General features: G+C 37.0%; 1 protein-coding gene across 3 annotated transcripts in view; it reads left to right on the forward strand.

The window, feature by feature from the left end:
- Positions 1–13,973, forward strand: part of LOC115211579 — a 38,845-nt gene extending 24,872 nt beyond the window's left edge. For 2 of the 3 annotated variants that reach the window (XM_036503206.1, XM_029780131.2), the window contains exons 2-4: positions 4,563–4,754; positions 9,212–9,244; positions 13,566–13,973. In XM_036503206.1, the coding sequence (XP_036359099.1) occupies positions 4,563–4,754; positions 9,212–9,244; positions 13,566–13,723 (383 nt within the window). In that variant the 3' untranslated portion in view covers positions 13,724–13,973. Of the gene's footprint in view, positions 1–4,560; positions 4,755–9,211; positions 9,245–13,565 lie in introns of all 3 variants that reach the window. The other variant, XM_036503207.1, reaches the window with a different exon arrangement.
- The last annotated feature ends 1,027 nt before the right edge of the window (positions 13,974–15,000 follow it).

The raw sequence follows: 15,000 nt of genomic DNA on the forward strand, positions 1-15,000 counted from the left end.
CAATTAAAATATATACAATTAAATGAGAATGAGTGATTTACAAAAAATTGTAGCGGAGGACGCGGTCAACCCCACAAACCACATACTCACACTGAAGACTTTGCTTTCTCCTTTTTATATTCTCGTTTAAACAGGTTCTTTCACTCGCAACATACTTGCTATAGACTTCCATCTTTTACGAAACACACTTTGCGACAGGCATTTCTTCTCCAGCCTTATTTTCCGTTTCATGAGGGAAACGAAAAAGTTGATTAGCTCGAGACTGGAGATGAACATGCCTGTTGCAATTCCTTTTACTCTCGTCTCCCATACAACCTCTTTCGCAACAGCAACTACCGAGAGAAAACAGGCTCGCTCCTCCCTATTCAGGGAGGTCGGCGAAACAAATCAACGACACCAAATAGGCAGCGCTAGACGGTTGTACCAAATTGTCTTATATACTTTTAGCCCTTACCATCTCGTTTTGTTTTTTTTTTTTGTTGTTTTTTTTGTTGTTTTTTTTCAAAAGCAGTGAAGCTAGGACTATATTACCTAATGTATTCTTTCTCCTTTTAGCCACTTTGAAGGAGATTTGGCAGCGATTTCTAACAGATCGAACAACCATCTTTGTTGGTTCCTTACTAGTTGTAATTGTTGACGATTCAGTCACAGATATTTATTGTTGTTGTTGTTGTTTTTGAAAGCGTTTCCACAGTATCAACTTAAGTACAAACTAAAATAAATGCATCTACTTTTGCAAGGATGTCGATAATTTATTTTAGTTTATTTTATTTCGCCGTAAGAGGACAAGAGTCGATTACATCGACCAATTACTACTTTATCAAAATAATCAGTCTATACATTTTTCCTAGGCCCCCTGGGGTATATGGTCGATAAGGATGCTGGGTTTGAAATAAGAGGAATTGTTCCCTCCAACCTGCTCTTCAGGACACTTAGTTTCCAATTTATTACGTTCCAGAACATTTGACGACTGACAATGCGCTCGGTTTTTAACACTCATCTAACTCTTGTTCTCATTTGCATTTATTTATTTATTTATCCAGATAATTCTACTTCTAAGTGGTTGCATACATGGTTCTGTTCTAATTCTCTGATTCCAACGTCAAAATATATCTTCATAATTATTAATTTACCACTATTATCATGATTGTTTATCTTGCATATCGAGGTTGTTGTTTTTTTCAAGAGGTCCTTAAGACTGTGTGGCTAAGAAGGTCGATTTGCAACCTAGAGATTTAGAGTTCGGTCCAACTGAGTGACACCTTGAGCAAGTAACTTCTACTATAGGTCCGAGTTGACCAATGCCTTGCGAGTAAATTTGGCTGACAGAAATTGTGTGGAAGCTTGTCGTCTATATATATATATATATATATATATATATATATATATATATATATATATATATATATATATATATATGGCGGTGCCCCAGCATGGCCACAGCTCATTAGCTGAAACTGGAAAAATAAAAAAAAAATTAAAATATATATATACATGTATATAGTTAATCCAAACATGAAAACACAAAGAGAAAACACAACAACGCGAGGACGTGGAACAAGTATAGTATTATTGGACGCTCAGGAAAGAAGGAAAGAAGAAGGGTTTAACGTTTCGAGCGGAGCTCTTCGTCAGAAACATAGGAAAAGGAAAGATCCAAGGAAGGGAAGACGGAGGGAAAAAATCGCCAACGGTACACACGTGGTCACATTTTGAATATATATATTTGGAAAACCCTTATGCTAGAAGTAGATCCGCTAGGGTCTTACTGCTAAGAAATGTTGACGGATATACCCTCCAGCCTTCATCTTGGGGAAATGTTTATTATTATTATTATTATTCGGGTCACTGTCTGGAATCGAACTCAGAATATTGGGGTTAGTAGCCCGTGCTCTTAACCACGACGCCATATGTCCGTGGGCAATTGTGGAGTGAATTTTTAGAGCTTATAAATCTAATATTTTCCTATCCTTCCCTAATACCGGTTCCCATATGCTATTTATATCTGCACGCGGTCAGCTTAGGAGGTTGTTGTGTCCTAGCATATGTGCTGCTTCTTTTAGTTTTCGTATTTTCCAGTGGTGTTCTCTGTCTATTATTTTAACTTCATCCCACAGGGGTAGGTGGTCTCCATTTTTCCATACATGATCAGCTATACCCGATTTATCAATATCTCCTCGTGTCACAGCTTTGCGATGTTCCTCTACTCTTATTTTGAGGGGGCGGCATGTTTCGCCTTTGTATAACCTACCACAGCTGCATGGAATGGGTACACGCAGTTTTAGTCATATTCTCTTCTATTGGTGGTTTTACCCGAAGGAGATATTTGCGAAGTGTTGCATTACTCTCGAATACTGTCCTGATGTCATATGGGCCGCATATCTTTTGAATCTTTTCAGAGAGGCCTTTCACATAGGGCAGACATACTGTAGACAGTTTATTGGTTTCATCCTCTCTTTTCTTCATAATTGGAGTAGGTAGTATGTTTTTGGAGTAGTTGTTGCTTAATAGATTGTTACTGAGCTTGATCATTTCTTTGTGGTAGGTATCACGATCGCTGCTTATATTCTTTGCTTGATGTTTTAGGCACTGAGCAATCCCTCTCTTTACACTGTATGGATGGTGGGAATTGAAGTTAAGGTATCGTCCAGTGAAGGTCAGTTTGCGGTAAACGGATGTCCTGAATCCATACTTGGTACGTGTTATTAGTACGTCCAGGAATGCTAGCTGATTGTCTTTTTCCTTTTCCATTGTGAACTGTATGGATGGCTTTATTGAGTTCACATGATCCAACAGCACTTGGACATCTTCCTGGTGGGGTCAGAGTATAAAGATGTCATTAATATATCGCAGCCAAAGGGTTGGTTTTAGTGGTGTTGATCCTAAAGCCAAATTCTCAAAGTATTCCATGTATATATTGGCCATTATCGGTGATAATGGTGAACCCATAGCTAAACCCTCTTCTTGTCGATATATATCAGTGTCCATTCTGAAATAGGTAGTTTCTACACAGGTCAACATTTCCATCAAGTTTCTTATTAGTATACTAGTGCGTTATTTTAAATGGGTGACTGTCACTAGTTTTTCTTGAATCACCGATAGTGCTTAACCACTTGAGACTTTAGTGAACAGACTTATCACATCTAGACTCACCATCTGGTTGGATTCAATTATTAGAAGCATAGGAGATAATAAACTTCTTTTTTTCTTTCTTTTTTTTAAGTGAATTGATTATAATTATATTAAAAAGTCAATAACCAAATTATATTTAGCTCATGCCACCCAAAACATGTTAAAATAAGAGGTGCGTTCAAAAAGTACCCGACTATTTTTTTCCGCCTACTGGACAAAATCCTTTGAATAGGAGGTGACGCCACCCCTCCTGTGCATGCGTTAAAATATTCGCGCCTGTAGACCGCGTCAGTTCCTGGTTGTTACGCCTGGAGTACAAGCGTGTAATGCGCTACTGCGCCCTTATATGTTTGTGTATTGTCCTCATCTTGTTAACACAACTTTTCGGCTGATATACCCTCCAGCCTTCATCTTGGGGAAATTTCGATGTTGTTTTTATTATTATTATTATTATTATTATTATTATTATTATTATTATTATTCGGATCACTGTCTGGAATCGAACTCGGAATCTTGGGGTTAGTAGCCTGCGCTCTTAACTACGACGCCATATGCCGTGTATATGACTCTATCTACTATTTTAACTTCATCCCACAGGGTGAGGTGGGTCCATTTTTCCATACATGATCAGCTATACCCGATTTATCAATATCTCCTCGTGTCACAGCTTTGCGATGTTCCTCTACCCTTATTTTGAGGGGGCGGCATGTTTCGCCTTTGTATAACCTACCACAGCTGCATGGGATGGGTACACGCAGTTTTAGTCATATTCTCTTCTATTGGTGGTTTTACCCGAAGGAGATATTTGCGAAGTGTTGTATTACTCTCGAATACTGTCCTGATGTCATATGGGCCACATATCTTTTGTATCTTTTCAGAGAGGCCTTTCACATAGGGTAGACAGATTGTTGACAGTTTATTGGTTTCATCCTTTCTTCTTCATATACTCTTTTACATGTTTCAGTCTTTTGACTGTGGCCATGCTGGAGCACCGCCTTTAGTCGAGCAAATCGACCAGGACTTATTCTTTGTAAGCCTAGTACTTATTCTATCGGTCACTTTTGCCGAACAGCTAAGTTGCGGGGACGTAAACACACCAGCATCGGTTGTCAAGCAATGCTTGGAGGACAAACACACAACATATACACACATACATACATACATACATATATACATATATCTACGACGGGCTTCGTCAACCAAATCCACTCACAAAGCTTCGGTCGGTCCGAGGTTATAGTAGAAGACACTTGCCCCAGGTGCCACCCAGTGGGACTGAACTCGGAACCATGTGGTTGGTAAGCAAGCTACTTAACCACACACCCACTCCTACGCCTATGCTAAAATAATTCTTTTCTCTCACTAACTCTTGCTCTCTCTCTCTCTCTCATTCTCTCTGAGTAACACCATTTTTCTTTCTTTCTCCCTAGCTATAAAAATGCGAGTTTCCTGTAGAATAAGCTTATGGGCAATTGTTTTATTGCTGTACCTAGAAACAGTCGTATCTCAGCTGAGTGATAAATCTAATATGGGACAATTCGACAAGTGGTCTTTCCTGCCAGAAAATACTCCAGATAAACTCAAACAACACTCGAATGAAGCTCGCTATGTAAGAGCGCCACGTGAGTATATTTTCTTTTTGCTTTTTGCTTTTTCTTTTCTGTGTTCCCAGAATGCAATTTTGTTCAGTCAATGATTAGACATCAAATAATTCTTGAATTATCAAACTAGCTCCCCGTTTAAAATATATATTGAGTGCGAAGCGCACTGAATAACTAGTAGAAGGAGGAGGAGTCCTCCTGGGGTTAAAATAGCAGCATCGTCTATTCTTACAAAAACATCCACGTTTAGGTGGCGATAAACAATCCTTGAATAAATCGTTCGAAATTTGTGACCATATATGAACCGGTATCTCTGGTTGATTATCAATAATTATTTTAATAGCTTAGAGGAGGAGGAGGAGGAGGAGGAGAAGGAAGATGGTGGTCATGGTAATGATGATGATGATGATGATGATGATGATGATGAGGAGGAGGAGGAGGAGGAGGAAGATGGTGGTCATGGTAATGATGATGATGATGATGATGATGATGATGAGGAGGAGGAGGAGGAGGAGGTAGTTATCCTCAGAGTAAAGTGGGCTCCGCTAAAGGTACGCAAGGACCCATTGTTAGTGTTAAACCACTGTATGAACAGGAAGGTCCTTCTGACGGCCTCCACACAGTTTCCGTCTGTCAACCTATGCTCAGAAGGCTTTGGCCTTCCAGCGGCTATGACAGAAGATACTTGCTTCAGATGCCGTGCTGTGGGATTGAACCTGAAACCACACAGATACAACGTGCAATTGTACTAAGTTGGACAAAATAGAACAGAAGGAAGATAAAGTGTGGGAGCAATAAAACAGTGCCATGGAAAATACATTTGGAATGTTTTTTATTTATGCTAATCAATCATTCAGTGTGTCATGTGATCTAGGTGTCTATTGACCAATTAATCTTTGAATTAGCAAAGTAGCTCCCCGTTTACAATATATATTGACTGCGAAGCGCACTGAATGACCAGTAGGAGGATGAGTCCTCCTGGGGTTAAAATAGCAGTATCGTTTATTCTTACAGAAACATCCACGTTTAGGTGGCAATAAACAATCCTTGAATAAATCTTTCGAAATTGGGGACCATATCTAAATCCTTTTTAAGTCAAGTTTTGTGGCATCATGGTCTATTCGAGTAGGGAATTCTTGTCGAGTGAGTTGTATCCAGTTTATAGGGGGCTTATCTGGTATTCCTTGAAGAAATTTGTCCAGATTCCGTTTGAAGGTGATGGGATCCTTTTCCTCTTTAATCTGTTTTGGGACAATGTTAAACAGGGCAGGGCCTGTTGAGGAAAAGAAATCGCGTTGCTGTGTATTATCAATAATTATGTTAATAGTTTAGAGGAGGAGGAGGAGGTAGTTATCCTCGGAGTAAAGTGGACTCCGCTAAAGGTACGCAAGGACCCGTTGTTAGTGTTAAACCACTGTATGAACAGGAAGGTCTTCTTCATAATCATTTATCTTGAAGAAGCAGTTTAGATATTATTCTCATTTATAAGAAGCTTATAATGTTATATATCCAAAACTTCGAACTGACTAATAGCTTTCAGTGTTTCTCGGGACCCATTCAAGTAAAAATAACTGAAGAAGTATAAACATGAATAAAAAAAAGAACTGAAGGTCGTTAGTGTATTGTGAGAAAGATTTTCTGATGAAGGATATTGTTTGAAACCCATGGTGCTTCTTTTTGTTTTGTTTTTTGTTTATTTTTTCTCAAAGTTCGCAGAGAAACTTCAATTTTGTTTTCACACATTTCATTGAGTAAAAACAAAATCGCCCCCAAACTCGCTGCAACGTTGTTAATCAATTAAATTAAGTAAGGTATTGATTTAGCAAACGAAAGCATAAACAGAAATATTAATTACTGAGAGAAATCTCCATATAATGAATATTTTGTTTTCTCGGCTCTCTTAACAAATCTTGAGATGCAACCTCCCTGTATATAAACTACACTTCCATAAAGTGTGAAACAATATTTAACTCGACTGACAGAATTACTCTCTCTCTCTTTTGTTTCCGTCATTTGACTGCGGCCATGCTGGAGCACCGCCTTTATAGTCGAGCAAATCGATTCCAGGACTCAATCTTTGTAAGCCTAGTACCTATTCTATCGGTCTCTTTTTGCCGAACCGCTAAGTCACGGGGACGTAAACACACCAGTATCGGTTGTCAAGCGATGTTGAGGGGACAAACATACATACATACATACATACATACATACATACATACATACATACATATATATATATATATATATATATATATATATATATATATATATATATATATATATATATATACGACGGGCTTCTTTCAGTTTCCGTCTACCAAATTCACTCACAAAGCGTTGGTCGGCTCGAGGCTGTAGTAGAAGACACTTGCCCAAGGTGCCACGCAGTAGGACTGAACCCGGAAACATGTCGTTGGTAAGCAAGCTACTTACCACTCAGCCCCTCCTAATCATAAAATTATAATAGAATTAGTTGTAAGTTAGGAAATTGAGAAATCTTCGTTATTATCATTGAGCTGTTTAAGACGACGAGGAGCAGAATCGTTAGCATGCCGGATAAAATGCCTAGCGGCGTTTCTTCCGGCTCTACGTTCTAAGTTTTAAAAAGTATGCCTTACTTTTCATCCTATCGCGGTCGATACAAGAAGTGCCAGTTGAGCATTAGGTGTCGATGTAATCGACTAGCGCGTTCCCACCGAAATTCGCTTAATTTTAGATTTGCTATTTATTGCAATATGGTACAGTGTTATCACATCGTTTTAAGTGTTAACTCGATGTCTCCATAACAATCCACAAATTGTCGAAACAGAGACTGAATTCTTTTTCAACTCTACTCTTCTACTTGTTTCAGTCATTTGACTGCGGCCATGCTGGAGCGCCGCCTTTATAGTCGAGCAAATCGACCACAGGGCTTATTCTTTGTAAGCTTAGTACTTATTCTATCGGTCACTTTTGCCGAACAGACACACAAACATATACACGCGCATACATATATATATATATATATATATATATATATATATATATATATATATATATATATATATATATATATATATATATATATATATATATATACGATGTGCTTCTTTCAGTTTCCGTCTACCAAATCCACTCACAAAGCTTTGGTTGGCCCGAGGCTATAGTAGAAGACACTTGCCCAAGGTGCCACGCAGTGGGAATGAACACGGAACCATGTGGTTGGTAAGCAAGCTACTTACCACACAGCCATTCCTGCGCCTTAAATCTTTATAAAACTTAGATATTTTTCGACCAAAGATTGGTCCAGGCCATGTCTAACTTAATAGCACTGCCTGATAGTTTTATCTAAATTCTTGTTAAGTCAAGTTTTGTGGCATCATGGTCCATTCGAGTAGGGGAGTTGTATCCAGGTATAGGTGGCTTATCCGGTATTCCTTGAAGAAATTTGTCCAGATTCCGTCTAAAGGTAATGGGATCCTTTTCCTCTTTAATCTGTTTTGGGACTATGTTAAATAGGGCAGGGCCTGTTGAGGAAAAGAAATTGTGTTGCAGTGTATCTATGTGTTGTGATCCTGAATTAAGTAGGGGACGTATAGCCATGGATGACTTTTGAAGCTAATGTTGAGGTCGTTTGAGCAATGCTGGTGGTATATTCTTCACATCGGGCAAATGCTGTATCGCTTGCGGCGGCGCTGGAGAGAATAGAGTTTTAATGCTTTAAGGCGACCCCAGTAATCGAGGTCAGCCATGCCCTTAATTCGTTTAGTGAACGCCCTCTGGGGTAATTCAATTTTCGAGATGTTTTGTTTTATATGGAGATACCACAGGAGACAGCAGTATTCGAGGTGTGACCGTTCAAAAGAGGAGAAAAGTGGAATGATGACCCCTTGTTCTCTGGACCTGAAGGTTCTTAAGATCCAGGAGCTCATCTTACGAGCTATATCGGCCCAAGATAGTCCCTGAGGGATACCACCGGTGACTTTTGATGGGCTGGGCTCCCTCGACTACAACATGTGTTCTATTCGCCAGGAAATACTCAATCCAGTGTAGAAGTTTTCCACAGATTCCAACATTTGACAATTTTAAGAGTAAGATATAATGATCAACTCGGTCAAACGTTTTACAGAAGTCAAGCTATATGACATCAGAGTTCGAACCTGTTCCCAAAACTTTAAGTATATCATCGATGTGGAATAAGATCTGTGTTAGAGTCCCTGCTACAGCGAAAGCCATGCTGATTTGCATTTAGGAGTTTGTGGATCTCCAGGAAGCCAGCTATCCTTGACCTTACCACTCTTTCAAACACTTTAATGACATGGGAGGTGAGAGAAAAGAAAAATTATTTTTTTATTCTTTTCAATCTGTATAAATTTACACTTTCCAATCTATATAAATTCCGTAATACTGATTTATAAGTTTGTGAGGCAAATAATTAAGAAAAATAAACTGATATTGAGATAAACATTTTATACTTATTGTTGATATTTATCTTCCAGAAACTTTGGTACCCAGATGGAAGAAACGAATTGGTGCGTATTTTCCAATTATCTATGTTTATAGATTCTATTTATGAAAGGATAAGAAATAAATATTTTACAGATATTATGGAAACTGCATACATTATGTTAATGTCATGCTATCATTATTGTAATTGTTGTTGTTGTTGTTGTTTTACTTTTCAGAGCGTTTGGTTTTATTTGCTCTGGATGATTCTGTGAGAGCAGACAGCAGCCTGTTGTCAGGGGTCTCACAGGGTCCCTTTCTGCACATTATAAGCTTTGATACCTGTTAATTATCGTGGGAGACATTCAACATCCAAGTACCAATCTCAAAATTCTAGCTGTCACCAACAGAGCAGTTTTGGGGGCTTGCTCTATTCTCATGTCAATTCCGATTTCTCTGACATATTTCTCGAACTTGGTTGTTAGTGTTCCAAGTGCCCCTACAACTACTGAAATGACAGACACTCTCCTCGTAGTCCACATTCTTGCAATTTCATCTTTTAGTAGTCTGTACTTTTCAATCTTTTCTAGTTCTTTCACTTATGCGTGCATCCCCAAGTGTTGCAATATCTATAATCTTCATTTCTTTTTTCTTTTTCTTTTTTTACCTTATCATCAAATATCTACCTTCTCATACAGAAAACCTTTCTTTGATTTCCTTATCTGTCTTCAGTTTCTCTTCCTCTATGTACTTCCCTCCATAACATCAACATATAACATGAATAGAAATGCTATTTTCCATTCATTTCCAGACTTTTCTTTATGTATCAATTTCAATTTTAATCAACGCCATCTATCTTTTGCTGTTGTTATTTATTGAACTCATTAAATATTTTATTGATTTATTTAAATTCACGCTTGCAAATTGTTTCAGTTTAAAAAGAGATTACTTAAAACCTTTCTCAACTAACATGACTATCTATTAGTTTTCGAGAAAATTCCAGCCTTATTCACAGCTGTTTTCTTCTTTGAAACTCTTTGTCCTATAGCTGAGAATATTTCGCATATAACATCCGCTTAATTAGTGCGAAGACATAGTATCACATTTCGAAGTTCGATTGTAAAAACAACTTATATTGTTTGGTTTTAATTTAACTTGCGTATATTCTAAAGAACCATTGTTCATTTTGGGAACAAGTAAGACGAAACAGATTGAGTTTCACCTTGATTAGTCAAAGACAGGAATATCAAACTAAATGTCAGTTTTAATTTCTAATACTTTATAATTGCCCTAAATACTGCAGCTATAAATATTTTTATCAAAGTACTCTTCGGTGTCATATGCAAGATATGTGCTATTAATTATATTCTCACATTTTTTGTCTTTTTCTCTGAAATTCTTCGAAATTTGTTTACAAACAAGCAAAGCGAAACGATAAAAGTAGCAAAAGTATTTATATACATACATGCGTACATACTCTGTTGTGTCTGGGGAGAGTCATTTTCTTTTTGTGCCTTATAATGTAACACACTCACTGGTAAAATTTCCACGTTTTTCTTATTTTTATTTTCCTAAAATTTTCGTTGCGTCTTGCAACCTTTTCAGTAGTCTTCACTCTTGATTATTGAAACGGTTGCAAGACGCAAAGAAAATTTTAGGAAAATAAAAGTAAGAAATAAGTGGAAATTTTACCGGTGAGTGTGTTACATTATAAAGCACAAAAAGAAAATGACTCTCCCCAGACACAACAGAATATGCTACAAAACACGAACTCATATAAAGAATCTTGCAAACCAAATCCAAAAATGCGTACATACATACTTCAGCAATGTAACTACATACATGTTGTGGGCGATTTCTTTTCCTTCCTTGGACTTTTCCCTCTCTCTTCTCCAGCGAAGAGCTATACTCGAAACGTCAACAACTCTCTCCTTTTACTGAAAGTCAAACCAATTCATTCCTTGTGCACGTCCTCTTGCTGTCTGTTATTGTTAATTTTATTATTCGTTTATTTGAATTGACTATATATATATATATATATATATATATATATATATATATATATATATATATATATATATATATATATATATATATATATATATATATATATGAGATTCTGTTGAATTAGGTACTTAAGTTCAAGCACCAAGTCAGTGCGGTATTGTCCGTACAACTCAAAGTAAGGTGAATAAAATCAAAATAGCAACAGAATATCAAGAGGTATTGCAGTTCGACCATTTCATGTGACTCCAGTTAATTGAACAATGCAATCATCAGCTGCATAAATAAATAAATAGAATTGTTTTAATCAGTTGGACACATTAATATAATTTTACTTAAATCTCTAATAGAGAAAGAAGAGGGGAAAATTCAATGTTGCTACAAATATAGCTCAAAATATACTACACTTCTAAGGACTGTATGAAGTTTGTTAGAGTCATAGCTTGTAAAGGATTGTGGTTCATTTTTGATTTATTAATATTTTTTTATCAACTACCAAATCTAAGGCCAGAGGACAGTGTCTGTTTAGAATGGATAGACGGAGTGAGTTGACAGTTTATAGTTGGGTATGGTAATAAATAGTCAGGATTTTAGGAAATATATAATTGTCTTTAAAGGAGGCTAACTAAGAGAATACCTTAAATAAAGATGTTAATTACCAATTAAAGGGGCAACACGCTGATAACACCAATGATGTTAATACAGAAGAAATTATCATGGGGTACAATGGATGATTGTATATAAACAGTATTGTTATGTTGTATGACGATAAAATTTAAGATTGCTAAAAATGATATTATAACCAGAATAGATAAATTGTGTATATATAGCAATTTTCAACAAACATTAAAAAGGGAAGATTACATAGAATTAGTTTAATATTCATTCCTGTGCTTAAGGAAGGGGAACTACAACCGTGTTTTGTGGTCTGCTACCACAGCAGCTCCTTTATAGGATCCAGTTAGCTCAAGATATCATCAGGAGGAACCGCGCCCGATTTCGGCCCCTACTCCTCTACCGTTTGACGTGCCCCCCCCTTTCGGAGGTGTCTTCAGCTCTGGTGTTAGGTGCATGTCTTCTTTATTCTTTCTTCTGTTCCCTGGCCTCTTCGATGTATCGTCAGCGAGTGTCAGCCGGTGGCTGACTGACTTGTCAAATTTTTCCCTTTACTTATAAGGTGATTTTCTACAAAAATTGCTCTGGATATTTACTTATGGAATACTGGGGCGATAAATCATGCTACCTTTATATTAATTGTAAGCTAAGAATCAGAAAAAAATCGGAAAAATAAGTTGTGCACAGATATATACACACATTTAACTATGTACACACAATTAAAAATACACAAATATTTGTACTTTATTATGGATATGCTATAATCAACTCTTCTAGACTTCAGTAAATAGAAGTTTATATTTCTCTTTAATAACATTAGTAACTTGATTTGGGGGCTTTTCCCTCTTCTTGCTCTATTAGAGAATTTAAGTAAAATTATATTAATGTGTCCAACTGATTAAAAATTTTTTATTTATCTAAACAGCTGAGGATAGCCCTGCATTTAAATTGATGTAATGATTGCATTGTTCAATTAAATGGAGTCGCTTGAAACGGTCGTACTGCATCACCCCTTGATATCCTGTTGCTTATTTTAATATAGATAGATAGATAGATAGATAGATAGATAGATAGATAGATAGATAGATAGATAGATAGATAGATAGATAGATAGATAGATAGATAGATAGATAGATAGATATACACGAAGGGGTGCTGAAAAGTTCCTTGCTTTGGGTAAAAAAATATAGGAGGATCAGTGAATTATGATTTTATTTAACATATTCTCCTCTCAGATTCACAAACTTATTGCAGCGCTCCTTCAATTTTTCTAAGCCCTGTGAAAGAACTCGGAGGTGGAGCCTCCAGCCAGGCCTTTTACGATACCACTAAAGCCGGGAACTTTTCAACATTCCCTCGTATACAGCTAAGAATTTAATCCTACGACGAATCGACGCCTCGTTTGGGATTGAGGGAGTATTGTAATCTCAGTCAATCGCACGCCATTCAAACAGACCTAAAATCGTGCGGCAGCAGCAGCAGCTGATGATGATGATGATGATGATGATGATGATGATGATGATGATGATGATGATGATGATGATGATGATTGATGCTGATGATGATGATGATGATGCAGTTGCTGTTTATAAGTATGATGACGATGATGATGGTTCACGACTCAAGTCGTTCTGCTTCATCAAGTATGGACAAAAATGTAACTGGCCCAATGAGTCAGAAGGTATCTTGCCGACAGTGATTTCATAAATGTTTCATTGATTTCTTTTTATTCATAAATTTTCAAATAATTTTACCTTTTTCATTTTTTCTTTTTCTCTCATTCCCCAGGATTCGCTGGTTTGGATAATATGGATGTCATGACCTCCGTTTTAGAGCATACTCGGCAAAAAGACACCTCCATGGACTTAAGGAAAATACGAAATCATAACCCACTTCTACATTTGTCTCCGATGGATGTCCGCCGGCTGTTGGAAGCCGGCAAATAAAGATGATTACTAAACATGATAGTGACAGAAATACTTGGCAAATGTTTAGAATATTTTCTTTTTCCTAGAGTCTCTCACTGCAAATTGGAGGATCTGAAGCCACATTTTTTAAATCTTCTGTCTGTATGAAATTTCATTCCATTACAATTTACTGTATACTAGCGTCTGATAGTAAACATATCAAAGTAAATATATTGAAACTCTTGCTATTTATCCAAGGTTTAAAATTAAAATGTTCAAAGCAAACGTATGCTGTGTGTTTATTATTATTATTATTATTATTATTATTATTATTATTATTATTATTATTATTATTATTTCATTCCATTTGTAATTCTGTGATTTACCTTGTTTACTCTTTTTTTTTACTTGTTTCAGTCATTTGACTGTGGCCATGCTGGAGCACCGCCTTTTAGTCGAGCAAATCGACCCCAGGATTTATTCTTTGTAAGCCTAGTACTTATTCTATCGGTCTGTTTTTGCCGATCCGCTAAGTTACGGGGGCGTAAACACACCAGCATCGGTTGTCAAGCGATGTTGGGGGACAAACACAGACGCACAAACATATACACACACATAATATATATACATACATATATACGACGGCTTCTTTTCAGTTTCCGTCTACCAAATCCACTCACAAGGCTTTGGTCGGCCCGAGGCTATAGTAGAAGACACTTGCCCAAGGTGCCACGCAGTGGGACTGAACCCGGGACCATGTGGTTGGTAAGCAAGCTACTTACCTCACAGCCACTCCTACGCAATCGTTTCAAACTTTTTGTTTTCGTATTATATTTTGTATTTTCATACATATATGGGCAATGGTCCAGTTCTTCAATAAGTTTTATGAGTCAGAAAATAATTAGGCTCTCGGTTTTTAGCTAAAAGAGTAGGTATATTATTATTTATGTAATATTGTAGTCCTATAACATCCAGTTAACAGCATATCACCAACTGGTGTCATGCTGATAACCTTCCAGAGGCGGGGTGGAACGTTTCCCGCATGAAACCTTTCGGTAACATTAATTGGCTGTTATGATACTATGATGTTGTATAAATAATGTGGGTTTGTGTGTATGTGTATACCTATACATATAAACTATATTATATAAATATTTCTGTATGTTGGAGCTTGTCGGTCAGATTTGATGATGTTAGCACCTGTAAGAGCTGGCCTGAGCATTTTTTTATTTTTTTGGAAAACTACCAGTTGCCCATGGTTGAAATCTCCCCATGTCTTTGATGTTGCTAAAGAGAAAGGCCACCGCTTAAAGGTC

The sequence above is a fragment of the Octopus sinensis genome, linkage group LG5, assembly GCF_006345805.1.
Source record: "Octopus sinensis linkage group LG5, ASM634580v1, whole genome shotgun sequence".
Classification (NCBI taxonomy): Eukaryota; Metazoa; Mollusca; class Cephalopoda; order Octopoda; family Octopodidae; genus Octopus; species Octopus sinensis.